This window comes from Prosopis cineraria, unplaced genomic scaffold (assembly GCF_029017545.1).
Source record: "Prosopis cineraria cultivar Desert tree isolate PC_DT_omini unplaced genomic scaffold, ASM2901754v1 PC5, whole genome shotgun sequence".
NCBI lineage: Eukaryota > Viridiplantae > Streptophyta > Magnoliopsida > Fabales > Fabaceae > Prosopis > Prosopis cineraria.
In genome coordinates, this window is record NW_026555336.1 from 36,316,734 (window position 1) to 36,344,675 (window position 27,942).

The window sequence follows — 27,942 nt, forward strand, 5'->3', positions numbered from 1 at the left end:
CATGTGCTGCGTCTCTTCCATAAAATTAAAACCTAATAATTTAATGAAAATAGCAAAACTACCTTAAATAATCCTAATTAAAATTACATTAAAGAACTTAAAAAAAATAAACAAAATTTTAAATATTTAATTCTTGACTTAATCTTCAAACATGTTCATATTTTTCTATCCAAAATAATCTTCCTCAATTTCTTTTAAATTAGATCCAGAAAATCTACATAAATAAAATAAAATTAAATAAAAAAATGTGCAAAAATATTAAATATATTATTTATATTTTAAAATCAAAGATTTAAATAGTTAAAATCTCAAAATTGAAGATTGGCTAATAAAATAAAATAATATTCAATTAAACTCAATTGTCCTTAAATAAATATTTAAAAGTCTAAATTAAAAAGATAAAAATATATAAAATTGTTATTTATCAAAACTCCCCACTCCAAAACAAAATTGAGTTCATTAATACATAGAACTACACTGCTATTAGAAGTTATACTTGAAAAGAAAGATATGAAAAATAATACATCTGTCCACATGAAATAATTGCATTCCATGAGAATTAAATGTAAAAAAATAGTAGTATTAGGTATCAGCATCAGCAACAAATCAAAAGGATCAATTTTGGGCAACAATTGTAGCACGATGAAGCATCGATCGATAGTAAGAGAATTCAAACGCCGAGCATAAGTAGATCTGGCATTCAAACAATGAAATGACGAGTACAGATGTGAATGATGGACAATATGAGAAAAAGTGACGAAGGTGGAAGAAGGAGCAAAGGCGGACAGCAAGGAAGGCAAGGGGCAACTTCAAGAGAAGGAGTAATGATGAAAGGTGGACTGGTCAACAAGAGTGAATTTCCAACGCTATCCATCAATGTGATAAATAGTGAAGAAATATCCAACCTAAAGGTATTGAGGCATTTCGGTTATTTGACCTAATTGCTTTATAAATAAAATATTTGGCTTAGTCCTTAAATTTGATTTGATCTTTGGGCATAACTTATATTCTAATCATATCCTTTTCACCAATTTTTCCTTTTTTTTTTGTCTACACAAATATGTCGGAAGTAATACTGAATAAATGTGGATGACAATTCTGAACCTGATATGAAAATTAATATCAAATAAAGACTTTATTGAAAGTTTTGACGATGAAACAGTAACCAGATCCTCATATTACATCAATTGTCTATTCCATGTCCAGGGTTATGAATATCGTTTTCCCCTGAATAAATTGATTAATGGAACTGTCAAAATAATCCAGACCTAAGCCAAACATGGTTGGCACCTATCACATGAGTTGTAATGTTGTATTCCATCTTTTCATCAAAGTCTTATTTGAACCTGACAATTACTAAAAAAAATTTCAGACTTGTTTAAATAAAAAAGAACAAAATATTGAAATAATTACCAGGAATACAATAACTTACAGAATAACCGTTACATTGTACCAAGAGATTTGCCCCCTGGAAATAATGCAAATACAAGAAACAATGAGACCCAACGCCACTTAACCAACCCTCTCATAAGGGAAAATTACACGTGGATACCAAGATGTCATGGAAATTTAGATTGAACAATCTTAAAAATCACAATTATTTTTAATAATCAACTCTACTACTATATTTTGAGATAATTGTCTTAGAACATCCCTTGAAGTTTTATAGCAACTTTGATCATTAAAAATAATTATAATTTTTAAGTCTTCAACCCAAATTTTCAAAGAATTGGGTCCTTAAATATCATTTTCCCATCATGTAAGATTTGACCAGTCGGCCCCAGAGACAATCTATAAGCAACTCTCTGATCACAAGTTATGTTCTCACATCTTTCAGTACACCTCCCCTTTCAAGCTCACTGACTAAATCCCTCAGCGATGGAACCTTCAAAGCCAAGGTCCTGTATAATCTAGAATACCTTGCTCGAGTTCCATCAGCTGTCCTTGCTAAGGCAAGCAAGCTCAGAGCCTCTGGTAGGTCAGCAAACACATGTTTCATCTCCTCCAAGCTCCTGTTTTCCAAAATGGATGGTCTAGGGGCAACCCTTACAATCTCACCACCTGTAGGTTCTTGAACTCGCGCATTGGCTTTGATAACTAGTTCTGAGCTTGAGTTTGCTCCACATTTGATTATGAACGGTGTGGAAGAGCCCGTGTTAAATTGAAGAACGTTCCACTGTGCCACATCAGTTTCAAATCCAGACCCCAGATCCGTTGATGCCTTCCGAGCATGTGGTAAATCCTGAATACGGCCGTCTTCAGGAATGGACTGGATAATATACAAGAAAAGAGAAGAATTAGGCATAAATAAGCTCCCCAAGGAACCCAAGCAATGTCACAAAAATAAGTCAACTAATTTATGATTACAAGGAATAATTACACCACATTTTGATATGGTTAAACACGGTACTATATTCCCAAAGAGTAGTGCAAACAACTAATTTGGTTTCATTTCACAACGAATCATCATTTAAAAGCTACCAACATATACACAAGAACGCCAGGTTAAAGGTGGGTAGGCATCCAAATCAAATCAGATTATTCCTGCTCCTTGCCAGGCATGCTTTCTTGTTCTGAGAATAGTTAAAGAGTAAAGGATTGACACTATATGTGCCAGGCTAATTCAAATGCACAATCTAATTCCTTCAGTATTGACACAACAAATTTACTGACTAGGCCCGGCACTACTCTTGGCCAACAACATACCTCAATCATGCGGCAAGCATCTGCAATTTGCTTCTGAGCACATGGATGATCCATTTCAAGAAGCGAAGGCATCCTTTGTGTTAGTTCATCCAGAGAAGCAAGCATTGTTCTTTTCTTACTGCTGCTCAAGACATTCACATTAGCCTGTCCGGTAATATCCTGTTCAAATCATTATTGGAATTATCATTTCTTATTTAAACAATAAACGGTAGTTTTCTTTTCTAATCAGTGTTTGGTTCAAGAAGATAAATTTGAAAAAGAAAATAAGAACCTTGATTTGCTTTAATATGCCGTCAAGTGCAATGAGGGATGCTAATCGGGCATCTTCAGCTGCTGTAGAAGGACTTTGAATTGGTGAGCCTCCATCGTCCAATTTCAGCAAAGCTACATCACTTCTCATTTGCTGCAAAATCTGACCATGAGAAGTAAACAATGTCAATGCATCAGAAGCGAACATTCATCTAAGAAGAAAGTATGTCTCAAGTCCTCCTTAGTTGAGTATAAAACCTACTTATTCCAGTAACCTTGCAAGCCCAAGTTAATAAAAGGAACATAGGTCGCAAAAAAAAAAAAATGATTTTTTGGAAATTAAAAATGTTTTTAATTTTATTTTTAGTTACTTTATTTGTTTAAATTTTATTTTTTTATTTCAGCTAAGGATTATTTGTTTTTAGTTATTTTTAGATACATTTCTGTACATTGAGGATTACTTCAAGTATTTGGCTTTATTTCAGGTAGAGTTATCCTTCTGTAACTAAATAAAATTGCCTTTAGAGTTACGAGTTAGTTGGAGTGTTGGTCCATTATCTCTTTTTGTCATGTATAAATGTAATGTTACCTACCCTCATCTAATAAATAAGTTCAAAGGAAAATCAAACATTAAATTTCTACTAGTATCAGAGCCTACAATGCCTGATAGACAAAATATCGGCAAGTAATGGTACTTAACCCACAAAGAAACGAAAAGAAAAGAAAAAAGAGAAGAAAAAGCTACCCAAATTACCCAGCCGGCCCTTGATACTCATAATCCAACCTCCTTCCAAGAGAAAACAAGCCAAAACTTTTTTGTCATAGGCCACACTAAGGAGGTTTGTTGCAATATACATGTTAAAACAATATATTATATATGGAAAACTAAGAGATGAGAATAGTGAATTAGTTGAAATTTCCAATAGCATTCCTGATTCCTTATCATCAATGCAGTTTGTAAGAAACAAAGTATAAATAGCAAATAATAAATAATTTTATTCATTGAGGGCGTTTTTTTTTTTTTTCCTTTTTTGGTGAAATTGTTATCTGATAAACTAATGCAGTGGTAAATACTGTAATTCAATTCATCAAGGGATTTTAATACGTGCAACAGAAACTAATATATTAAATCTGCAAGCAAAAATAAGTTATAACAGTTGAACAAAATAAAGCACCTTTCTTCTTTTGTGATCGACAGATTCAAGAGCTGAACGCAGCTTGGCTACTTGTGCAACATCCTCAGCCTCTTCAGCTGCCAAGGTACCAGCAATATCCTGATAACCAAATGTCAGAAGACACACATCCGACACATAATCTAAAATGTGAGTGTCAGAAGTTTGTGGATAAAAAAAGAAATCAGTTGAACAAAACTCATGCAATTAATTCATTGACTACTTATTCATTATTAATTAAGTATTTCCACACCAATTTATCCATGGCAATGTAGGACAGCTTTTATAGTGATAATTGAGAAACTTGAATAAATGAATAGGTTAGCGTGTGGAGAAAGATAAAATATTGTTGCATTATTCTCTGTGGCAACATTTTGGCTCTCACAGGGTTCAGATCAAGAGTTTTACAAGTGGAGAAAGGTAAAGAGGGAAGGAAAGGTTAAGCAATCGGTAGAATACAATAGGAGCATACTTTAGACTCATGCGAGGCTATGAAAAACCAACTGTAATGTCCTGGGCATGAATGTTATGTCCATCATTGATAGACTGATGTACCAGATGTGATGATTAGCATTCAAACTCTCAACACGCTTCTCAATATAAAGTACAGGGCTGCTTCAAGTATATTAGGAAATAGTAATAGTATCTTAATTCAGAAGGGTCATTTTAGATATTTAACATGACACATACCTTCAAGTGCTGCAGTTGAGAACAATAGACACGCTTTGAATATTCAAATAAAAGCTGGCCAAGAGCATCAGTATTGGGAGGCATGGCAGCCCCAAGTCCTGCCATCCAACCATCCATAATTGCAGTTGAAAGAAGCTCCAACTGACCAGTTGACCCCCCTGGTGCATCATTTCCAGTAACAGATAAAAAATCGAAGTTCTCTGCAAGCCAGGATCTAATTTGCCGCTGCAGCTCACCAGCTGGAGTATGCACAAAGAGTGCAGCAAGACCCTTGTTCCCAATTGCAAAGCTTTTGGCTTCCTCAGTAATTTCCCTAAGCTTGCCACCAGTTACCTGCTGTCTCCAGATGTCCTGTGCATCCCCCCCCCCAACCAAAAGAAAAAGGTAAGTAAAACTAGATGAAAAGAAAAACAATCCATATAACTGAAGTTCAAAACTTCAATTCGGGATAATGCTAAAACACAAAGAAAAGAAACAAAAGAACTAAAGTGAGATGATAGAACCAGTATTTTCTTGATTAATCAATCAAGGTAGCTAGACATCCTACCAATATATCAATATGTGCGTAACAGAGGGCTACGGCAAAAAGAGCAGCCTTTACAGAATGGAAGACAAGGGAAAAAATAGCCCTAAAGGTAAGTCACTAGCTTTCAAGAGGCTAGTTCTATAACCATAATTCACTTCAAAATGTTCTCAAGCCCCTTCCTCAGATCCAGGCTCCATGTTATTCCCCTCTATCAGTTTCTTTCTCTCTTCCAGCTCACTCACCAAAAGTTTCTGGTCAGAGCTAGCTACCAGCCATTAAATCCTTTTCTGTCCTAGCCACCTCATGTCTTTCGGGTTTTCTAGAATATACGACTGTATCAACTGCTGCTCTATTACTCTCAGCCCAACTTTCCCTATTATATGTGCGTGTTTGCAATATTAACATCAATAGTTAAATAAATAATGTAAAGAATTATTAATTTATTGATAGCATTTATATAAATATATATATATATATATGAATTATTTAATTACATCTAAAACAAATATTCAATTTATTAAAATAAGGATGCAATCCCCTCTCACCTGCTCAGTTTCATATATGACTATCAGTCTATCAGAGAAGTTTACATTCAATGTGAGGTAAGGCCATGGGACTAACATCCTGAACAACATCAAGACATTTGAAAATAAAATTTGGAAGAACCAGTTCCCAGTTTTTCCAGTCTGGTTTTCATTGGTGACTGGACTGGTGGAGGAACCAGTTTTTCCGGTCTGGTTTCATAAACCATGGTAATCCTCAGCAATTTTCTAACTGTTCAATTGAGCTCCTCTTCATGTTAGTCTGTACAGTATAGACATAGAAAGCATAGATTATAGTAGCAGCTACCTGATCAATTCCACGTATCTTCAATACAACAGATGAAAATTTGGATTTCTTCTCTGGCTTTAGATTAACTTTAAATCCTTGGATCTGCTCATCAACATATTGCACAGGGGATCTTCCAGGACTATTCCCCCGGCTTGAACTTCTACTGCGACCACTGTTAGCCTTTTCAAGAAAGCACTCAACAGGCAAGACCTTCAAATTCAATGTGCAAAATTAAGCAAATTGACAAATAGTACATCCACTATATTCTATAGAACACCACTAAAAACACATTGATTTACCTTAATGGATTGCAGTTCCGGGGATCTAGCAAGTAAAGACCTTATATACAGGATTCTAACACGAGAAACAAGCATGGTGTCCATTACTCGCTTTGGTTCCATTTTCCGAATAAAAGAGAAAACAGCATCCCTAATCTCAGCAAGAATCTCATGCTCTCTGGAGGCACCAGCTTTGATTACAGCAGCTAGAACCTGAAAATATTACATAGGATGTTACTAAAACTTATCTAGCCTGAAATGGAGATTATCGTGCTGCATAAGGCTTAAATTTCTCTTGGCACTTCTATTAAGAATTTGAGGTGCAGAGTAACAATCAACATTATTGACAAAGAACCATCAGAACATTCTAATAAATTGAGCTTCCATCAATTATTAAATTGAATTAGGATGCACTGCAAGAGGCTGAAACAAAAGTCAAACTTATAAGCTGAACCTTCAAAAGATTTTTACTTCATGTTAGTCATTGCTTCATCAAGCAAATACCATAGAGGAAGAGGTAAAAGAATCTGAGCATTTTACAAACGTGATTAGGTTTTGACTGCAATAGTCCTTGCAACCCACAATAATAATTTCAACACAAAAATGGGAAGGAAAAAATATTCATGATAAATCTAATGGCAAGACCTTTCCGCAAGTTGAACCAAAGATCAATCAAAATGCATACCAGCATCAAAAGCTTGTTTGCACCATCAGAAATGGCAGCAAGGCCTTCATCTTGATCTGGATCAAAGTCATTCAAGGCAGCAGTAAGATATTCACCTGCAGGGGTGGTCTTAACTTTTACAGAGCCAGATTTAACCAGGGCAACAGTGCCATCATTTTTATCTGTGGCCACAATTGAAGGAAGGGCATCCATAGAACGAGCTCTTGTATTACTGGTGTCCTTCCTGTTTCAAGCCAGAAAAAAGTCAATAGCATGCACTTGTAATAAAACAGGAAAACCTACCACAAGCAAAATAGTCCATACCTCACTGCATTTTGAGGTTGAACATTAGTTGTTCCTGTAGATGATGGGCTTGAAATCTGAGAATAAAGTGTCAGTTAAGACTCAGAACTCAGAAGTTAGAAGCACCACATGGATAGCACAGAAATATTGATATCACTACAAATTAATTGTAATAGCATAGTTTGATACATTGCTCAATCATTAATTGCTAACGTATGTCACCGTATGTTGCTGATTATAAAAACAATGGGAATTACAACGGCAAAAGGCTATTGATGTATTGGATATTTGCCAAACATACAGAACACATTTATGGATAAGAAACTCTTCAGGATCACAAGTGTATGTGCAGACAAAAGAGAAAAACTTTGCGCCAATTAGTTGTGGTTCTTTGTCATTACAATCCATCATAAGAACACAAAAATACTAGGTGTCGCACAAACTGCTAACTGAAGACCAAACTATGGGAGTAAAAAAAATAAAATACAATAAAATAAAATAAAACTGTCACATGAAAAACTGACAAAAGAACTATACTTTCAATTTACAACATAGATGACATAAGGGATGCATACTGCTATTCCGTTATGAATTGCAATTTGTCTACCTGAGGGGATACAGCCAGGGATGCTTTCTCAGTCAACCTATCAAACAACTTCTCATTTTCTTCATGCAACCTCTGCAAAACAGAAAATTAAGCTTCTAGCCAGAATATAATGCAACTGAAGGAAGCAAAAAACTTGATGATTTTTTGTCAACAAAAAGATTAATAGTTGACCCCACCTAGTGGGATAAAGGCTTGTTGTTGTTGTAAAAAGATTAATAGTTAAAGAATGTTAGAGAAATACATTTGTAACAGGTAGTTTCCGTTCAATGGAAGATGAAAACTGAAATATCAAGTTAAGATATCTAGGTTGCAGTTCCAGTTATTCGCAGCCCCCAGCCCCTAATAACGTACTCAATCCATCCTCTCATTCAGTATCTTGATATTTCTTTGAGCCACAAATGCAAACATGTGCTTGATTATGCTCCTCAATGCATAACTTGTATAGCTAACACATTCAGTGTTATAAACAGTTATGCCTTTTTATTTAGTAATATAACAGATCAAAGGTTTGAACCTTAGATCTCTGATGGAGACTTGATAGCATGGGATACCAAGTCTCACACTGAGTAATATAGCATACTCAATAGGGCATTTAAGTGGATTGGTTCTCCTATCTCAACAACTAGCTTTTGGAGTAGAGTTTCCCATCTCACTTAAATACCTTATTGAACATCTCATACTACTCAATGTAACACTTGGTATCCCATACTACAAAATCTCCATCAATTGGCCCCACCATGGAAAGCCGATGTCCCAGCAACTGCATTCCATGGCACTTAACTTGGCCTCCTACCAGTTAGAACCCTTTATGGGTAGCCTTCTCCGGAACCACTGACAACCAGGCTCTAATACAAAATGACAGAACCCTCTACCCAAATAAACTTAAAACAAGCAAAAATACAAAAAATACACAACAAATGGGACTAAACAGAATAAAGGAGTTGAATTACAAGCAAAATAAGGAGCTGAAACTACAAAGTACATGAAACAACACAAAATACACCCAGTACAACAACACAAACATAAGCTACACATGAACAAATGATGAAAAAATAAATCTTCCTCCACCCTCAATTTGGCATTCGAGAGGCCAAAGCTCTCCTCACTGCTCACAATTTTCAAAATACTCCACATCCTTCTCTCTAGGCAAAGGAAAACATTTAAAGGCCCAAAAAGTTACACATGGCTGAACATACTCTTAGCTGTACCCATCCCTATTCATACACCACTTTTTCCCCTACAACCAAGAACCTTTAAGTAATTCTCTTATCCACTGAAAGATAATTCTTTAGTCTCTTTCCTACACCATTTCCTTTCCCATAGATTATGTTGTAGGCCCTAGGAAATGATATATAAATATGTTCTAATTCTTCATTTCTATCATTACCATCCCCTTGAAGTTTCACCTTGTCCCTAAGGTGTACAATGAAAATGGAATTATGTGGCCTCTTGCAAATTTTCAATTCTCCACACCAATTTCTAGTTCCTAAGAACTTGAGGTCTTCAACTTTTCAAATCATCTCTAGACCCCAACCTCTTGTGAACACATCTTGTAATTTTACTCTCTTGTAGGATGATATTCACATTGAACTTCATCCTTTTCAAAGTACCCCATAAGAGGGAAAACTAATGCCAACTATGTAACTTTTCTGCAAACCAGGGCAATTATAATCTTCATACCATGCCATATATGCAACTGCATCCAATTATTAGGAAAATCCTCACCCCAAGTATTGAAGTAATCTAAATATTGCTCTACCCCTTGTACAATTATAAGTATCTGTAACCCCACTATAACAATGAAATTGGTAGGAGTAACATGTTCGCTAGCCCAACAAACCTCAATAGTCAAAAAGGAACATGAAATCTTGCTATATGCATATCTGTTTTCATTAGTTACCAACAAAAAATAACTTGAACATGGCATCTAAGAGGATAACACAAAATTTCCAAATAACAAAGTGATATTCCCAATCACATTGAAATGCCTCATTTGAAGGATTTTATGAATGATCCAATCTATGGTGATAAATGAAGCCTTAGGATAACTGTGAAAAGATAAAATTGCAACCCTGCATGTGCCGTTGTCTAATGGAAGACTATATTTCTACTGTAAGATAATAAATTCAAGCAAAAACTTGGTTGTTTCATAAAATGATGTACTCAAAGAACCTACAGCTATAGAACCCAAAAGATGGGTGAGTGGAATTCCAAAAGTTGTTTTCTTTCCAACCCAATAATAGGTAACAACAATTATAGCATTCATAGATGACAAGAATGGCATGAAGAATAGTGTAGCTTGGTAACCACCGGACAATTGAAATAGGATGGTAGCCTCAAATTGTATATTGTAGTCATACCTGATACTTGTATCGTCACTTGTGCCCAACTTTGTGTTGGCCTTTTGGGTTAATCAAATATCATATTCCTTCTTGATAGCTATGGAAATTTGTGAAGCTTGCACATCCAGTGTATTACTTTTTGTAACAGTTGTAGCCATGCACAATAGCCTTTAATGCCAACTAGCATAAAGAGCATCTAGAATGGTGTTGCTTCCCTCCTTTTTTGCATGCTTGTAGGACAATTTCTGCTCCTTTTTTGTCTTGAGTGTTTAGATTGTGACCAATAATAAGTGTTTGGCACAAAGCTTCATTATAAAGTGAAAGCCTTTTCTCTAATGCAAAACGCAACGTTGCAATCCTAGCTTCTAAAGGATTAGGTTTCTTTTTTCCACTTTAACGCTTAAGCCCATTACCTACTTTTCAAATGTGAATGAATGTTGTATGAGGCTGGATCATCCTCTTTTTATATAATAATAAACCATTGGGCCCAAAAGAGTTACCACCATTAAGTAATGGGCTTTTGCAATAAGTGATTAACGTAACCCTAATTCGATCTAGTTCCCACTTCCTCTTCTCCTCATTACCGTTAACATTCTCTACATTCAACCGGTTTCTTTGTTGTTTGTCATATCTCCAGTATTTTGCCCAATATTTTTCAACATCACATCTTTGCTTCATCTCCTTAGTTGCTTCAGCTACAGCAACATATATTTGTTGAACTCTTGTAGGACTACTTGAATCTATTTTGACAGTTTTCAAGACTTGAAAAGCTTTAGCTCTCATCTCTTCTTTTGGATAGTTACTGAAAACTTCTTAAAGCTCCTCCTCTTCTAAAAAAGGTCACAATTTTAATTGTTATTTAGCCTCAAACCCTTTCTTTGCTTCCATCTCCGTCATTCCGTCCTTCTCTTCTACACTTAAAAAATCACTTGCCTTGAAACCATCTTTGATTCCATGCTCTCTTGGCTGCATTCCTCCCCCTATTTCCGGCTTTATTGGTTTCTTCTCGTCTTCTTTTTTCTCTGGTCCAATGTCCTTCTCTTCTATTTTTGCCCTGATTTCTTTGCTTTGTTGTGCATCTTCTCTCCGTTCTATTTTCTTAACTCTTCCTTCATTCTTCTTTTTTCTTCCCAAACTTTTAAGGTGTTTGTCATGCTATCTAGATGCCTATTACATTTCTCTAGCAACTCCTTCATCATCAATATCGTATGTTCAGCCAAAGCCATTATTATCTCCCTCCAGGGTTGTACTGCTCTGATACCAAATGATGGGTACCTAAGTGGGATGAGAAATTGAAGAACAAATTGCAGAACTGAATTATATTTCATTCCAGCAAGTCGATAGACTATATACACGAGGATAGCCACTATCTGGGCTGAGATTCCAGGGATTTACAGAGGAAAGAAATAAAAACAGAATAAATCCCTAATATATCTGATACACTATAATCCTATCGTATAAATCCTAATAACAGCAAATATTTACAATAAATATGATTTATATATTTTCATACTCCCCCTCAAGTTGGAACATGGATATTAATCATGTCCAACTTGCTAATAAAATAATTGAACTTATCTCTAGTCAATCCTTTGGTGAGGACATCAGCCGTTTGCTCCCTTGTTGGTATGTGCCTCATCTTGGTGATGCCACTATCAATCTTCTCTTTGATAAAGTGTCTGTCTATCTCAACATGTTTAGTCCTATCATGTTGGACTGGAGTATGTGAGATACTAATTGCTGCCATGCTATTAGAGTATAGAGTAATAGGCAAGTTGACATTTTTTCTTAGTTCCTCAAGAACTCTTTTGATCCATACACCTTCACAAATTCCCAAAGCAATAGCTCGAAATTCTACTTCTCCACTACTACGAGCAACTACACTCTGCTTCTTGCTTATCCAAGTAACCAGGTTTCCCCAAATAACATGCAGTATCCAAATGTAGACTTTCTATCCTCCTGATCACCTACCCAATTTGCATCTGTGAAAATTTCTACATTCTATTTCTCAGATTTCTTAAGCCATAAAACCTTTTCCAGGAGTACCTTTCAAATACCTAAGGATCCTGTAGACCTCATTCATGTGTTTCTGTTTGGGGTTGCGTGAGTGTTGACTCACTATTCCAATTGCAAAGGCAATATCTAGCCTAGTATGTGACAAGTAAATCAATTTTCCCACCATATATTGGTATCTCCCCATATCAACAGATTTGCCAAGATCTTCTTCATTGCTTATCTTGTCAATCCAAATAGGAGTATCACTAAGTCTGCATCCCACCATATTTGTCTCCTTTAAGAGATCTAGCACTTTATCTAGGAAATAGAAATTCCCTTCTTGGATCTTGCCACCTCCATACCTAGAAAATACTTCATTTCTCCAAGATCTTTTATCTGGAATTCTCGGGCTAGTGCTTTTTTAAGATTTTTGATCTCTTCAGAATCATCACCAATAAGAACCATGTCATCCACGTAAACCAATAGTACAATAGTTTTGGTACCTCGATGTTTGAAGAACATCATGTGATTGCTTTGACCTTGTGTGAACCTTGCCTTTTTTAATACTTGTGTAAGTCTTTCAAATCAAGCCCTTGGAGATTGTTTTAGCCCATATAAGGACTTCTTCAATTTGCATACTTGATTTGGTTTCTTCCCTGGGAACCCAGGAGGTAACTTCATATATACTTCTTTTTTCAACACACCATTTAGGAACGCATTCTTCACATCTAATTGAAGTAATGGCCAATCAAGGTTGGCAGCAAGTGAAAAAATTATTCTAACAATATTTAACTTGGCTACTAGTGCAAATGTCTCAATATAGTTTATACCATAAACTTGAGAAAAACCCTGAGCAACAAGTCTTCCCTTATGTTTGTTTAGACTTCCATTAGCATTATATTTAAGGGTTAAAACCCATTTACATCCAACTGCTTTTTTACCTGGAGGTAACTCTACAACGTCCCAAGCGTCATTCTCTGTCAATGCCCCCATTACAGCTCATCTCCATTCAAGTATAGCCAAGGCTTCTTCAACATTCTTTGGTACTATGACATTATCTAAGTGAGAAATAAATCCACAAAATTCAACAGACAATGCCTGATAGGATACAAAATTCTTGATAGGATGCCTTGTACAGGCTCTTGGGTTCTTTCTCACTGCTATAGGTAAATCAAGATTATCGTCACACCTTGGTTCTTCCACAATAACATCACTATCTTTGTTTGGACCTACATACGGTTCCGACTCTTGATCAATGCTTAGAGTAAGGGTCTCTTTACCTGTCTTGTTTCTTCGTGTATAGGTCTGTGCAAATCAGGTATCTCCCCGTCTTAGACTTCTCCTTCTCTTTAGGATTAGAGTTTGGCACATCACTCATGTTTCCAGGTAGGATAGTAGTGTTATAGGTCTCAATTTCTAGGTCAGGGTTGTCAAGGTCCAAATGGTGAAGTATAGGAATTTCTATCCCAAAAACTAGCTATTGAAGTGGGAGAACCAACCCGCTTAAATACCCTATTAAGCAACCCATACTACTCAATATGGGATTTGGTATCCCATACTACAAATTCTCCATCAATGATGGAACCCTTTAATCTAATAAGGTATAAACAAGCACAAAAAACAGAAAATACAGTGCAAATGGGGACTCAATACACTACAGCTGGATAATAAAGTTGAATTGCAGGGAAAATAATGATTCAAGCCAATCTCATCTCACATAGTCACACTCATACACTTGAACTACAGTTACAAAGTACAAGAACAACACAGAATACACCTAGAACAGCAACCCAAACATAAGCTACACACAAACAAATGATGAAGAAAGATGATCTTCCTCCAACCCAAACCTGGCATTTGAGAGGCCAGAGCTCTCCTCATTTAAAGATCCAAAAAGTTACAAAAGGATGAACATGCTCCTAGCTGCACCTAATCCCTATTCACACACCACTTTTTCCCCTACAGCCAGGAACCTTTGGGTAATTCCCTTATCTCCTGGAAGATAATTCTTTAGTCTCTTTCCTACACCATTTCCCTTCTCATAGATTATGCTATAGGCCCTAGGAAATGATATATAAATCTGTTCTAATTCTTCAGCTCTATCAATCTCCTTCAACACTGCCTAAAAGCTTTAGTGATACTAGCCAACTCCTAGTGGCTTTCCATTAATGCATGTTATAGTTTTACTTAGCTACAAAAGACAAAATGAAAACCAACCAAGTCAAATGCAATAACCATAATAGGCAACAATTGGGCAGACCAGTACAGCAACAATCAGGCATTAAATCACAAGTTATAGCAGACCTCAATCAGAGCATCTCGTTTCTTGAGTTCCTCTTCAAGTTTCTTGGTCACTGCAGAAGAATCCATCTTATCCCCTCTAGAATTAGATAGAACTCCAGAATTTGGCTCAGAGTCAATTGTTGAACTAGGTCCGTTGGATTTAATAGTTTCATTGAGTTGTGTTTCCAAAGTCCCAATTTTAGCCTGTAACATTGAGGACTTAGATAAGCTGCCAAGCACATAAAAATAAATTGATCATCTGGTACACCCTTTCTATAAGTCTCAATTCAATTCATTGAAACCAAATTCAAAAATAACCCAGCAAAGAAAACAAATGATCATGTTGAAACTTCTAAGTGATGAGAAAAATAAGTAAAAAGAATGTCAGATACTTCAACTTGTGCAAGAAACAATTATCCTTCAGTTGTGTGTAAGAAATACCACAGCAAACGTAATGATGAGTATTTGATCTCAAGTCCAATATAACCAGAAATGAAAACCCTGCCCCTTAATAAAAATTGATCTCCATGTAAATTTAAAAAAAAAAATCATTATACAGAGCAAATCATAACAACAACTAGAACTTTGATTTTTGCTGTTTCTCTATCTGTACTTGGTATCTGAGTCATCATCCAACTTACAGTTTCAACTTTACATCAGAAAACAGACGCGCTCATCAGAAAACAGCAGAAACTGAACTGGAAGATTCGAAATTCAAATGCTTCTAAACTAATATTGTATCAAACAACGAAAAAATGCAACAGACCTGTAAACTTTGGATGGTTGAATCTTGATGCTGTATATGCAATTTTTGTTCTTGCTCTGACTGACGCAGTTGAGCCACTTGATTTCTAAGCTCAGCATTTTGTTCCTTTTCTATCTTATGCTTATCTGCTAACATAATATGCTCTGCCTGCAGCAAACAAGAGCAGGAATATAGATTACTGACAAGCCTCACCTAAGCAGAAATACTGTGTCCAGAGTTACCAACCAGCCATCAACAGAATGCTAAGACAGAACAGAAATTGTCGGATCTTGCAGAACACAATATCCAAATCTCCCAGAACAATGTAAATAAAATATCAATCCTTTCAAATGATAAAGAAGATTGGGGGAAAAAGTGCAAGAATAGCTACCAAATAAAGATATGCAAAAGAAAAAGTCAAATATGTATCCTTTATTCCTCATCATTTAGAGGAACATCACTTAACACAGCTCTGCTCTTCACAATGCGGAACACTTAGAAATAGCAAGAAAATACAGCAAATTCGGTATTCTATCATGCCAATGAAAGGACCAAAGGACATTTTAATGCTTGGGAGAGCTTCAAACACCAGGGCGATCCATTGAGTCCTTTTCCTCATTAAAGTTTGAGAAGTATACAAATAAATTCAAAGCCACCTTTCAACCAAAAGCCACAAGGCAAAAGATATATGAACCCTGTCTACTTATATACTTCTTCAATTCAATTATATCAATTGTGAAACTTTTTTCTTACTCTATACTCACACTTGACCCCAACAATCTTTTCCTCAATTGCAAGCCAATCATATAATCACACATACATGCTCTTCTTTTTCTCTTCTTTCAATGGCAATCCACTCATAAGAGCCCACCTCCTCAACATGACAGCACCTAACTACTAAGCCCTCCAAATGGGTGCAAAAGCTGGCTTCAACCCACTTGAGCTAATGTCAACATACTTGTCTCAATCAAACCATCAGCTCTAATACCACTATTAAGGCTCAGAAAAGCCTCAAACACCAAAGAAAACTATTGAGTCTTTTTTTAATTGAACTTTTAAGAGGAAGTGCATAAGTGAGTTTGACATGACAACAAATCTTGAACTTTTAAGCAGAACTATATATGGGTGCTTTAGACTTTTATACTTCTTCTCTAATGCTATTTAATGTGAAAGCTTTCCCCTCTCTTTACTCGCGCCACCTCAATAGGGAAGTCATATAGTTGGACTTATTATGCTTTCTAATCCATGTTCCAATGCAAAAAAGTTGAACCGGAACACCCAACTTCTGACAAATTATATCAGAAAATGCCACAAGTAGCACTTGATCCATTGTGTGATTAATCATTCATGAAACCAGGTGGTATTGCATAATTGTTCTGATATTTTGCAGCAAGAAAAAACACATACTACTAAGGGAATTAACATTATCAGTGCAATCCATGACCAGAAAATTTAATCATCAAACCACTAAAAGTAACCTGTTGCTAAAAATTGAAAAATCATGCCAAACTCCATCAAATTACAAGACCTTTAAATCTGTCTGCAAGGCAGAAGAAACTTTCCAAGCCTTCTGTACTTCATTGAAGAGTAGGACACACTGATCATTTGCTTCTTTCAGTGCTTGCTTGAGTCCTAAAACCTCTTGTTTCAGATCTTGGACTTCATTTTCCTTCTCATGCAACTCCTTCCGCGCATCATTTGCCTACAAGAACCATTAAAAACAATGAAATTAAGTAGCAAGGCTGGGTAGATGCCAAATCACAATTATTTGCCCATATCATTGCTAAGAGGCAATTTTTAGTAAGTTATTACTTCCTCTTTCAAAATGATTGCTCATGTGGAGTTTTTCATTTCAAAATTATTGTCTTTTTAAAATTCCAACAACGTTAACTATTTTCGTACCATTTTATCCTTCATTAATAAGTCAATGGAGAAAGAGTCAAATACAACATAGAAAATTAAGGATATTTTAGTCAAATGCTATCAGACATTACCATAATCTAGGCTGTCTAATAAATTTCTCAATCTGTGTGCATAATTTCAAAGAGACAATTATTTTGACACAAAGAGTATGTTATTCTGCTTTTGACAAAATCCAAAGTGATGAAAGTAAAACAGATCAAAGATGGCACAAAAGTAGAACACAGAATCATTTGCTCGGAAGGAAGCAGGTTGAGGGAGAACTTACAACATCTCTCCACTTCTTAATTGTATCTCGATTTCCTAGGCTTAAAACAGAATTTCGAGCTCTGGCCGAGAAATTGAGAGATGATAATGTCTCCGACAAATTTTTAACATTTGGACAGACATTTACTATCATCAGAGTTTTGGAACTCCCACCTACAAAAAAGAACACCATGTGTGCAAAACATTCATAATTGTTAAACCTTCAAGATGTGAGAAGTTCACTTTACGAACACCAAAATGGGGCCCAAAAAAGGTGTCTTCAAATTATGGATAGAAGCAAATTCCATTTCACTACTAAGGTATTTAGAGAATGAGTAATCTCATCCAAAAGAGACCACCTATATTTAAAAACAGTAGCTAAAATATTTAGCATCAACTGTCAAAAGGTTAAGCTTTTGGGACATTTGGCTCAACTTTTAAATGCTATGCGTGTCTATTCGTTGGTTTCCTTCTAATTTTTCTAAAGGATATCTTGTCCTCTGCCTACCAACATCCTTCTCCCTTGTAAAAATGTTCTCTTTTGCCAGAGGATGAGTGGTTAAAGCAATGATCTCTCTTGAGCAGTAAGAAACTATAAATTCTTTCACACGGGACTCAGTCTTAAATTGAAATTTAAGAAGTACAAGAGTCCTCATAAGAAAAAAATGCTTATAGAGCATTGAATTTGAATTAAAAGTAATAGTTCAATAATTCAACAAACATTATACAAAGGCATCAGAACAAATGAAAAATGCAGTTGCCACATGCATTTCCATAATAGCTTAAAGTCTGACAACATTGTGAACTAAAAACCTCAAGTGGCAGGCATCTAAGAATTGACTGGCAATTAACAGCTTATGAACGCCTTCACAGGCAGAGAAAGTTTTCTGCTACTTTTACGTCAAGAAAATATTCTAATGACTATTGTCTATTAAGACCAAATAGATGCGACCACAAGTTCATAAACAGAATGGGAGAAGGAAAAATCTTTACCAATTGAATCAGCAAGCAGTTTTGTCAGCACTGAATTCTCATAAGGAACAATATCCCTCTTTGAGGTCAAAGAGCACAAAACATCCCCCAACCTGCAAAAAATATGCAGCAAAGATAGTTAAAAAGATTTCCACTTTATTCTCACTTAACTTTTCAAGCGGTTCAATATGAATGGAAAAGGGAATTCTATAAATTTAACAGCAAAATGAGCAAAGGAGGGGGGGAGTGACAGAGGATTGCATTTCAGTTTTGTAAATACTAAGGGTCTGTTTGGTTTTCAATTCAGTTTACCAAAAGGACTTCTGAAATGGATTTTGAATCCAGATTTGTTTGGTTCCCAATCTTTTTTAAGAAGTACATTTAAAAAGTCCTTTCCAGATTTGGTTGAATGTGCTTTTGGCCAACTTAAAATAATAAAACTTTTGAAAAGTGGGATGTTATTTGACTATACTACCAAGTTTAATTGTTTATTCTATTATTTAAAAAATAGTTAATTCATTACAAATATAATTATCATTTAAATATTAATAATTAGATATTAAGTTTTTAACATTATAAATTGAATAATTAATCATGTTAATTTTAACATTAATGTATGATAAAAATTACAAATCTTTATAACATTTTTTAAAATTACAAATTAAAAAAGTACAAATAATTAGATATCAAGTTTTTAGTATTACAGATCAAATTTTATGTTATTTAAAATCTTTATCACATTTTTTAAGTATTTCAAAAATATTACATATAGTAAAAATTACAAATCATCATAAATCAATATCCTTTTTGATAGTTGTACATTCAAAAGCACATTTTAATATCATAATCCAAACAACTTTCAGTTTACCAAACTAATTTTTGAAAAAAAATATCCAAACACAAATTTCGTTGCAACAACTAACTTTACTAAACTGACTTTCAACAAATGGACTTTTGGCAAACTGAAAACAAAACACACACTAAGTATACTTTGCCTAACAATTACAAGGGAAAGACAAGCCTGACACAGGTTACAGGAGACCAACACCAAAGAGTCCTGATCTCCAAGTAGAATGAAAGACATTAAGAGACTGGTTGCCTAATTACATTTCAGTTTTGTGGATACGAAGTATAATTTGCCTAACAAGGATAATGGAAAGACAAGCCTGAAACAGGTTACAGGAGACCAACACCAACTATCTATAGTTCTAATCTAATCTCCAAGTATAATTGAAGAGACGAAGACATTAAGAGCCTAGTAACATGCACACCAGGAAATGAATTCTGACAAGGCATGTTAAAAATACTAGAAGAAGAATACTTGAGTGCAATGACACCTAGTCACGCGAGCAAACCGGACATACACCTGCTTGACCTTCAAGCAAAGAAAGGATATATTTGCTGATGAAGAAGAGAAAACTAATGATATTGACATACGCTGACAGTGACTTCATAACATGCAGCAAATCTGTCACACGCTCCCCACTATCATCTTCTGTTATTAGTCCTTCACTTCCAGCCAAGTCAACCAGAGAAAGTTTGCTATATGAGCTTTCACAAGTGATCAAATTGTCATAAAATATGTGTATTGTGACAATCCTAGCAAGACGACACATGAAATCCACAGAGCTGAATTAGTGAAAGTACTCACTCAGAAAGTTTAGTTACATAAAATAGATGCATCCAGAAATCAACTTCACAATTAATTACCATGACTTGTCACAAGTCATCTCTTTTACAGAATAAATCAGTGATAACTATGAAAAAATGTTAACAAAAACTAGTGAAAATTCAGACTTTATTTAATCTTTATAACCACATAACATTCATTACCAATGTTTTTTTCGTGCTTCCTATCAATATTTTGAGTCATACAGTTCAAAATTTCCAAAATTCCCTCTAGCATGATAGATTACATCCTAAAGCCAAGTAACAACTTCAGTCATTTGTGTGTTAATCTCACTGGCCATTTTAAGCTAACCATAGTCAAGAAATTAAGGAGCAGTACACCAAATTCATGAAAGATTTGTCACTGAGAGTGGCATTATTAGACAGTAACAGACTTGCCAAGGAGAGAACAAACAGGCCCTTGTTTTAGGGTGAAAGTGTGCTATAAGTTTATCATACAGTGGAAAACAGCAAAAAGAAAAACATTACAGCAGAATATATGCATAATGTGAACATGGAATTTAGACCATACAAATGAGAGACATTAATCTTCGATAAATCATTTCCTCGGATCAGAAATGCATTTTTCAAAACCCTAGAAAAGTCAATAGGATTTTCAACTTTTTCTTGCACCAGTTCCACAAAATATTCCGGTGATCCTAAAGAGAGTTTGGGCATGCTTTTCCCCGACTCCAGAAGTAGATCCCTTGTCTGCACAGCCACATTAAAGGAGACTAGTAAGAAACTTAATAACCATATGTTCCTAACCAACCAAAAACCAGCAATCAAAGCAAAGAAACAACCAAAAGGCTGTACATCGTACATGGCAAGATAAATACACCTGTTCATTATAGAGGTCAAAAATCGTAACAGAGAACTTATAATGAGAAGTAGAAGTTGAATCTGAATTGGCCAAATCAAACAACTCTTCAAAACAACGAGCATATAAACCCCGATCATAGCTTGATCCTTCCTAAGAAAGACAAATGATCACCAAAGAAGCAATTCATCAGGTCAAATTTTGCTGGATTAAGAAGCAAAAGAACATATTAAAATAGGTCCACACATAGGACATGCATGTGAATTATTAAATCAGTATTAAATTTAAGACCCCCACACAGATCTTTCTCTTAAAAGGCAGGGGTAGTTAGCTGCGCATGCACGCAGAAAAAGTTCAAGAAAGAAAAATCAACCATAGTGTGTGTCTTTCCAGAGTGTGTTTGTCCGTATGCAAATATGGAGACATTGTATCCATCCAAAGCTGACTGCATCAGTGGCTGAACATCATTAAACAATTCAACTACATAAAAAATAAAAAAGGTTATTCATGAAAAATAATACACCGTTGCCATAATTTAATTATATAAAACGCTATGTTACCTTGTCCAACATGAGGTCCATAAACACGATCAAATTCAAAATCTTTCTTGGAGTTGGACAATGATTCATCACCAGTGTTTACACGAATAGTATATTCATCTGGGAATTCAACAGCTGAGGGACCTTCATCTTCAAATAATGGTCTTGTGCGGCAGTATACTCGGATATTTCCTGCAAACAATAGTGCTTGTTTTAGCAGCTAGATATACGTTATCAGAATATACTTTGAAAAGTCAAAAGATCATGAATTCAATTGGCTAAACTTCTACATACTCTATGATCCAAAGGCAGATGAAGCAATTCTACTTGATGAGCATAATTGCAGCGCATATAAAAGAATATTTAAACAATTTGTTAATTATTAAATTAGATTATCAATATCAATATAAAATCTACCTAAACTAAACCATTTATAAGTCATGAACAGTGTGGCTCCTCTAAGGCTCCATGTATTTTTGTATTCTTCAGATTTTTACCCACAAATTTTTTATTGGGTCACATACAACTCTTTAATTCTTTCTTCTACATTTCAGAAGGGCTTAAATGTTAGTAAAATAAATACCATCATCCAAAAACTTTTCAGTTATAATCTATCCTGTACATTGCAAGGGGAGTACATCTAGTCAAGGTACGTAAAACCGGACCGGTCATTAAACCGGTCATGGCACTGGGTCACGGGTTAGTGGTTCAATCAGGGTTGAACCGGGGGTTGAACCGGTGGCAAACCGGTCATGATTAAAATAATACAATTTAAATAAAAAGACATTAATTATAAAAACATTCAACCAAATCCAACCACTCAAAAGTCTAACAATAATAAAATACTATATTTTTGGACTTAGCATGCTCTATCTCTAATTTTTTATTTTTTGACTTTAATTTTACTTTTTTTTGTTATTTTTTTCCGAACTCAGAGCTGTGAAAAATTAAAAATGAAAAAAAAAATCAAAAACGACGTCGTTTTGGGGTAAAAGTCTGAAAAAATATTAACCCGGTTAACCCAGTCAACCCACCGGGTTATCCGGGTTATACCGGGTTGAACCCGGGTTGACCGGGTTACACCGGTTCACTCCCTCACCGGGTTAAGTGCAAACCCAGACCGGACAGGGGACCGGTTCACCGGTTTCCGGGTTGACCCGGCCGGTCCGGTCCGGTTTTCAATACCATGCATCTAGTTACTTTATTAGAGTTAACGACATCTATTGTAATAGACTAGCTTTAGACATGGCTTTTTAAGCAAAAAAAATACAAAATACAAAATCATTATTTTTTCCTAAAATTTGGTGCCTTGCAACTAAAAGTGTAAGAGGTTCAAAAAAAGAAATAAACAATGTCATTAAGTGGCAGGTGAAATTAGTTTATAAAACTTGCAGTAGATTTAGTAATGGCACACAGGACACCACATAGATTTAGACAAATAAAGTAAATTCTCTTTCTCCATGGTTGTGATGTCAAAGTCCATCTGATGTTTCTAATTTTTAACCACATCCTTGTTGACAAATAATTGGCAATGGGGCAGTGCCAAATATAGTACAGGCAAGGCAATAATACAAACTATACACTTATGCCCCTTTAGTCCCTATCATAAATCCAAACTCATATCATATGATGTGTACAACATATCTCTGAAGAAAAGTGGATATAGAAACAACCATTAATCAATATTAAATATTAAATAATAATACATGAAGAACAATTACCTTTCAATGTCAATAAGTCATTGAACAACCTCCTCTTCTCATTGATTATTGGCAATATTCTGACTTCAGTTTCAAGGGCAGCTTGATCTAACATTCATACATGGGCCACAAAAAAAAAATGAATAATAGAAAATCAACAGTGAAATAACTATACTAATAATAACAACTACAAAACCAGCATGGGCAAACAGAGGCACATTTGATTTGTGCAATTGTAAGAAAGTAAAAGCATCTTGAACATAAATCTGCTACATTTCCTATAGTTGCACGGTCATAATGCATATATAGTATGTGTCAAGACAAATTAGTTTCTTACCCAACTTGCGAGTCTTGTCCGCAAGAACACCAAGATATCGGGTAACGCGGTCAAGTTTTGCATTTGAATATTCCTGAAGTTCACTCGCCTCTTGTTTTAACTGCAGGTAGTCTTCTCTAGCAAGCTGTGCAAAATATAAAGTGGTCACTTTACCATATGCCTAAATTAAGAATTGAATGATTCACAAAAGATTCACTAGTACCCCACATGCATAAAAAAGTTCAAATTAAACTTGCTTATAACAATACAACAACAACAAGCCTTTATCCCACTAGGTGGGGTCGGCTTATAACAATGTAGAAGAAATTTAAAGAGTGAAGATTTTCCACATATCTCCATTCTCTGGCCACCTTTTACACAGTTCATAAGCACAAAAGATAAGTTCCATAAAAGAGATTTCTGATAATTTACAGCTCTATTTAAATCCAATGCAGTTTTTTTTTTTTTGGTTGTATGATCCGATAATTTATACTGCAATTACATGAATGGAATAACATAGTTACTTAACTGATATTTGTCACGTACAACTTTGATAAGAAAAAGAGCCCTTCTGCTATCTCTAACATTTGGCAGTTAGTAGACCAATAAAGGAAATCTTTATAGATGACAATAATCCATGCTCTTTGTAAAAAGATTATTTCTTCTTGGCAAGCAATAATGCACCTTCATAATCTCCAAATTAGCACTTGGTTTGCTTATAAGTTGTATTTTCCTAACGTTCTGCTCGACTACATTGTTTTAATAGCCACCCACACACATCTGGATCTAAATTCATTAATTGAAACTGTAAGACCACCGTCAATGTGTTCTTCTCATCATCACACACAGCCCATCAAGCATTATAACCATGACAACACTCAATAGGCCACCCAGCAATCAAGTAAGGTTCAATCAAGCACAAGGGGGAGTTTGTGCCTTAATTGATGTTCAGCAATTGAATAAAGGACGCCAAATGTTAAATTAATCAAGCTGATCATTTAGTAAAATCTTTCAATTTCTTAACTTGACCAGGAACCCTATGGAGCTTTGGATAGCATGGCATTTATGAATAGACTCTAAAAAGCCTCAGCATGCATCAGATGATCTTGCAAATGGAAGATAAGCTGCACCTACACAAAATTGCTGGTGAAATGTACATATGTGCTTCATTAGTGCTGTCACATGCACCTTAAAGTCAAAGCAATTGGTTTTCAGTAACCTGGAATCTCAACAAATGTTAGCTGAATCTGATATCTTCAAGCACTTGCTGATAGAAGATAGAACCTAAAACTGAATCCACAAGCTCCAATAACAGTTGCAATAAGGATTCTGGGCGAATTGGAGGCAGTGAACACCTTTCCTTACATTCTACCCTTCTATATCCTGCTGCCCAAAGAGCAAAATTATAGCCTATAACTGGAAGCAGCAACTTCCCAGAATTATGCACAGTACTTTCTCCTTAAAATGTTTCATGTGCGGAACCAAATATTAACCGCATTATAGTGGGCAGAATGAAAAGTGACTTCAAGGCCCAAACTAGTACAGAGTATATGGTCCAAACTCCGCAACGTTCTACTGACATTCGCCAAAAAGTAGTTAGACTCCGAAATTTTAAGACATGTACTTAAACGATGCTCTCTTCGTCAACGTTACTGATAAGCACCCCTTCTCAAGAATACATACATTGTCATTAACAACACTAGGATAGAGTAGATGCTGAAACTCTCATAAGAAAAAGCTGAAAACCAAAAGCAGATTGGAAGAGAAAGAAGACGAAGACGGAGAAGGAGAAGGAGAAGGAGACGCAGCACAGATGGAATGAAAACCGATTACCTTAACTTTGTCCCCCAATTGGTGGAGCTTGGTGGCCATGGAGTGTTTGGACAGCCCTGAATGCGGAAGAACCGAGGAGGCCGAGATGGAATACCTCCTTACCAATGGTGCAGTGGGCTTTTGATCGTGATGCTCAAATGAAGACGAGGAAGACGAAGTCGGAGACTTCCATGGGTCGAACCCACTCACCTCCCAGTTCCATTTGTTCTTTTGTTCCGCCATTTTTTTTTAAGGCTGCAAAGCCCCCAGTCTCTGCTCGGATTTCCTCTAGAATTTGAAACTCGAGCGTGCAAGCTAGAATATCAAATCAAACAAATTCAAATAGCGAAGGAAAAGAACACTCTCAATTCGAGAGCTTTATTTTTGTCATTATTGTTATCCCTGGACTAGACTGGTGATGTCCTCAACCTTTTTGCGCCATAAATGTTTGACAATTTTTTTATATATACTTTAATTTAATTTAATTTAAAAGTAAAAACTGATATTAGAAAATATAACTTTATATATTTGAATCATTGAAGTTATTAAATTAATTATTAACTATTGACTATTAACTATGGATTAATAATTATTAACTTTATATAACTTTGACAAATCCAATATTTATATGAAACTAAGAAAGCAGGTCTTCCTGCAGATTTGATACACATTAGTATAAATATAAATATTGGATTTGTTAAAGTACGAATACATGAAATAACGTCCTGATTAATTGAAACGGTGATTCCTTCTCCAGTTGGTTTGTGCACAGGCCTTGTACGGTGTCGTTTTTAAGGGTGGCACTTTTGGGCCTTTGTGGGTCACAAATCATTGTGCGCTTCTTATTCGTTCGCACTTCGCTCTCGGGTATTGATTGAGGTTTTTGCGTTGGTTTTGGATTGTCGGAGTTTAAAGATAAGGCACAAATGACCCAAGCCAGCGTGTGGCCTGGAGAGTTCCTTACTGGTTTCAGCTTCACGTTCAATTTTGTTCTGAATAGTGAGGATATCATATAGCGCAATAATGAATATATTTGGTAAATTATATCAAAGCCCTGTGAGGAAGAGACATATTAAACCAGAAGTGAGAACATTCTCGAGTGGGTTCTCAACTTCATCCCGTTTCCTTCAATCTCACGTTTAGTAAGATGCTGGTATTATTCGCCCCATTATTATTTTGGACAGTAAAGTACTTAATTTCCCGGAATGTATTATATATTGTAGCCGCGTATTAATGCGAGGGCATTAGAGAAGTAATTGCTGGGTTGTGTTGTAACTTCCAAGTCATTGCGTTTGCTTGGCGCGAAATGAGTGACGTGGGCAGCCAGATAACCAGGCAACGCCTGCTAACTTGCCCAACTTTGGTAGCAACGATATGATACCCGGACAGAATTGTTTGTTCTGGAACTATTGATGAAGAGGGAAGATAGAGATCACGTTCAAGGCTACATCCAATACCTAATCTTTGGCTTGAGCCGTATCACCTAATGTCCTGTTTGGTGCCTTAAAAATGATTTTGATAAAAATAAATATAGAGATGGAGATGGAGGTTTAAAAATATATTTGATATATTCATAGAATTAAGAGATTATTTTTATTCAATAAACATTGAAAATGTGAAAAGACTAAAATGTCCTCATCTCCAAAAAAAATTGCAAGCTTGGATTCACCATTAGCCATGGCACAACTGCCATAAAAAAAACACAAATACAAATCATTTTTTATTTCCAACCCAAAATCATTCTCAAATAATCACATAACTAGCTTGTTGGAACAAAAGCATAGCTGATTATGATTCAATAAAGCAGCAAAAATCCATTTCTAACCTTTCTCAATCTCTATCAAGCAAGAGTCATAATTTCATAACTACATTGTTTGAACTAGATTTGACAAAGAGGTGGCCAAAAGATCGAAGGTGGTCTTTGCCGTCACCTTCCGACACGAGATCGAGGGAGAATGACCCACCTTCTGATGCAACTCTGTTGCAACCTTTACCTCCCTCCACAGCATCTCTGGTAACCAATAGTGGTGCTTAATGTCATCGCTACTGTCGAAAGTAGACAGTAGGTTGTCTCCTCATTCGCCTTCTCGATCTGGTTCGTCCTCATCACTGAGAAAGTCACCAAAAGTGGGTGATAAGTTTATCGATATCTAAGATAGTTGATAGTTCCTAAATGTCATCGCAAGAACATTCTCGTTACAAGTCACCGGCACTAGTTGTTAGAGGTCATCGCACTAATTGCTAAGGTCACCAACACTAGGTAGGGTGAGAGGACTAAATGAGAGAGGAGAGAGGAAAGAGGAAAGGGTAAAAAATGAAAAATGAATATGGAATTGGAAATATAAACTTTTTCTGATGGAAGTGAATTCCACCAATTTTGGTGGAATTGTGTTCCATATGCAATTAAATTCTAGCATATCAAACTAACTATTTGTGAATTCCATTTTCATTTTCAATTCTAAGGCCAAACATCCAGTGTACCAAATGAGACCTAACACTTCATCTATAGAAGTCTTGTTTCCTTTGTTTACGTGGAGCTCTTGTGACTTAGATTATTG

At 35.6% G+C, this 27,942-nt stretch overlaps 1 protein-coding gene across 4 annotated transcripts; it reads right to left on the reverse strand.

The window, feature by feature from the left end:
- Positions 1-1,116: 1,116 nt before the first annotated feature.
- On the reverse strand, positions 1,117-25,802 carry LOC129310703 (kinesin-like protein KIN-14B). Of its 4 annotated transcripts, none has more exons than XM_054952619.1 (25): positions 25,406-25,802; positions 23,594-23,717; positions 23,278-23,364; positions 21,578-21,748; positions 21,391-21,497; positions 21,039-21,170; positions 20,730-20,908; positions 19,967-20,128; positions 18,551-18,642; positions 17,580-17,731; positions 16,920-17,093; positions 15,413-15,559; positions 14,668-14,850; positions 8,027-8,098; positions 7,441-7,496; positions 7,138-7,360; positions 6,474-6,665; positions 6,193-6,384; positions 4,818-5,168; positions 4,131-4,229; positions 2,978-3,118; positions 2,707-2,865; positions 1,920-2,269; positions 1,433-1,468; positions 1,117-1,346 (listed from the first exon to the last, which is right to left on the reverse strand). In XM_054952619.1, exons 1-25 carry the CDS (start codon positions 25,625-25,627, stop codon positions 1,337-1,339), a joined length of 3,813 nt encoding a protein of 1,270 aa, XP_054808594.1. In that variant the 5' UTR covers positions 25,628-25,802; the 3' UTR covers positions 1,117-1,336. The 4 variants fall into 4 exon arrangements, with proteins under 4 accessions (XP_054808594.1, XP_054808592.1, XP_054808591.1 ...); XM_054952617.1 differs by having other exon boundaries at positions 1,117-1,356; XM_054952616.1 differs by lacking the exon at positions 1,117-1,346 and having other exon boundaries at positions 1,401-2,269.
- Positions 25,803-27,942: the final 2,140 nt, after the last annotated feature.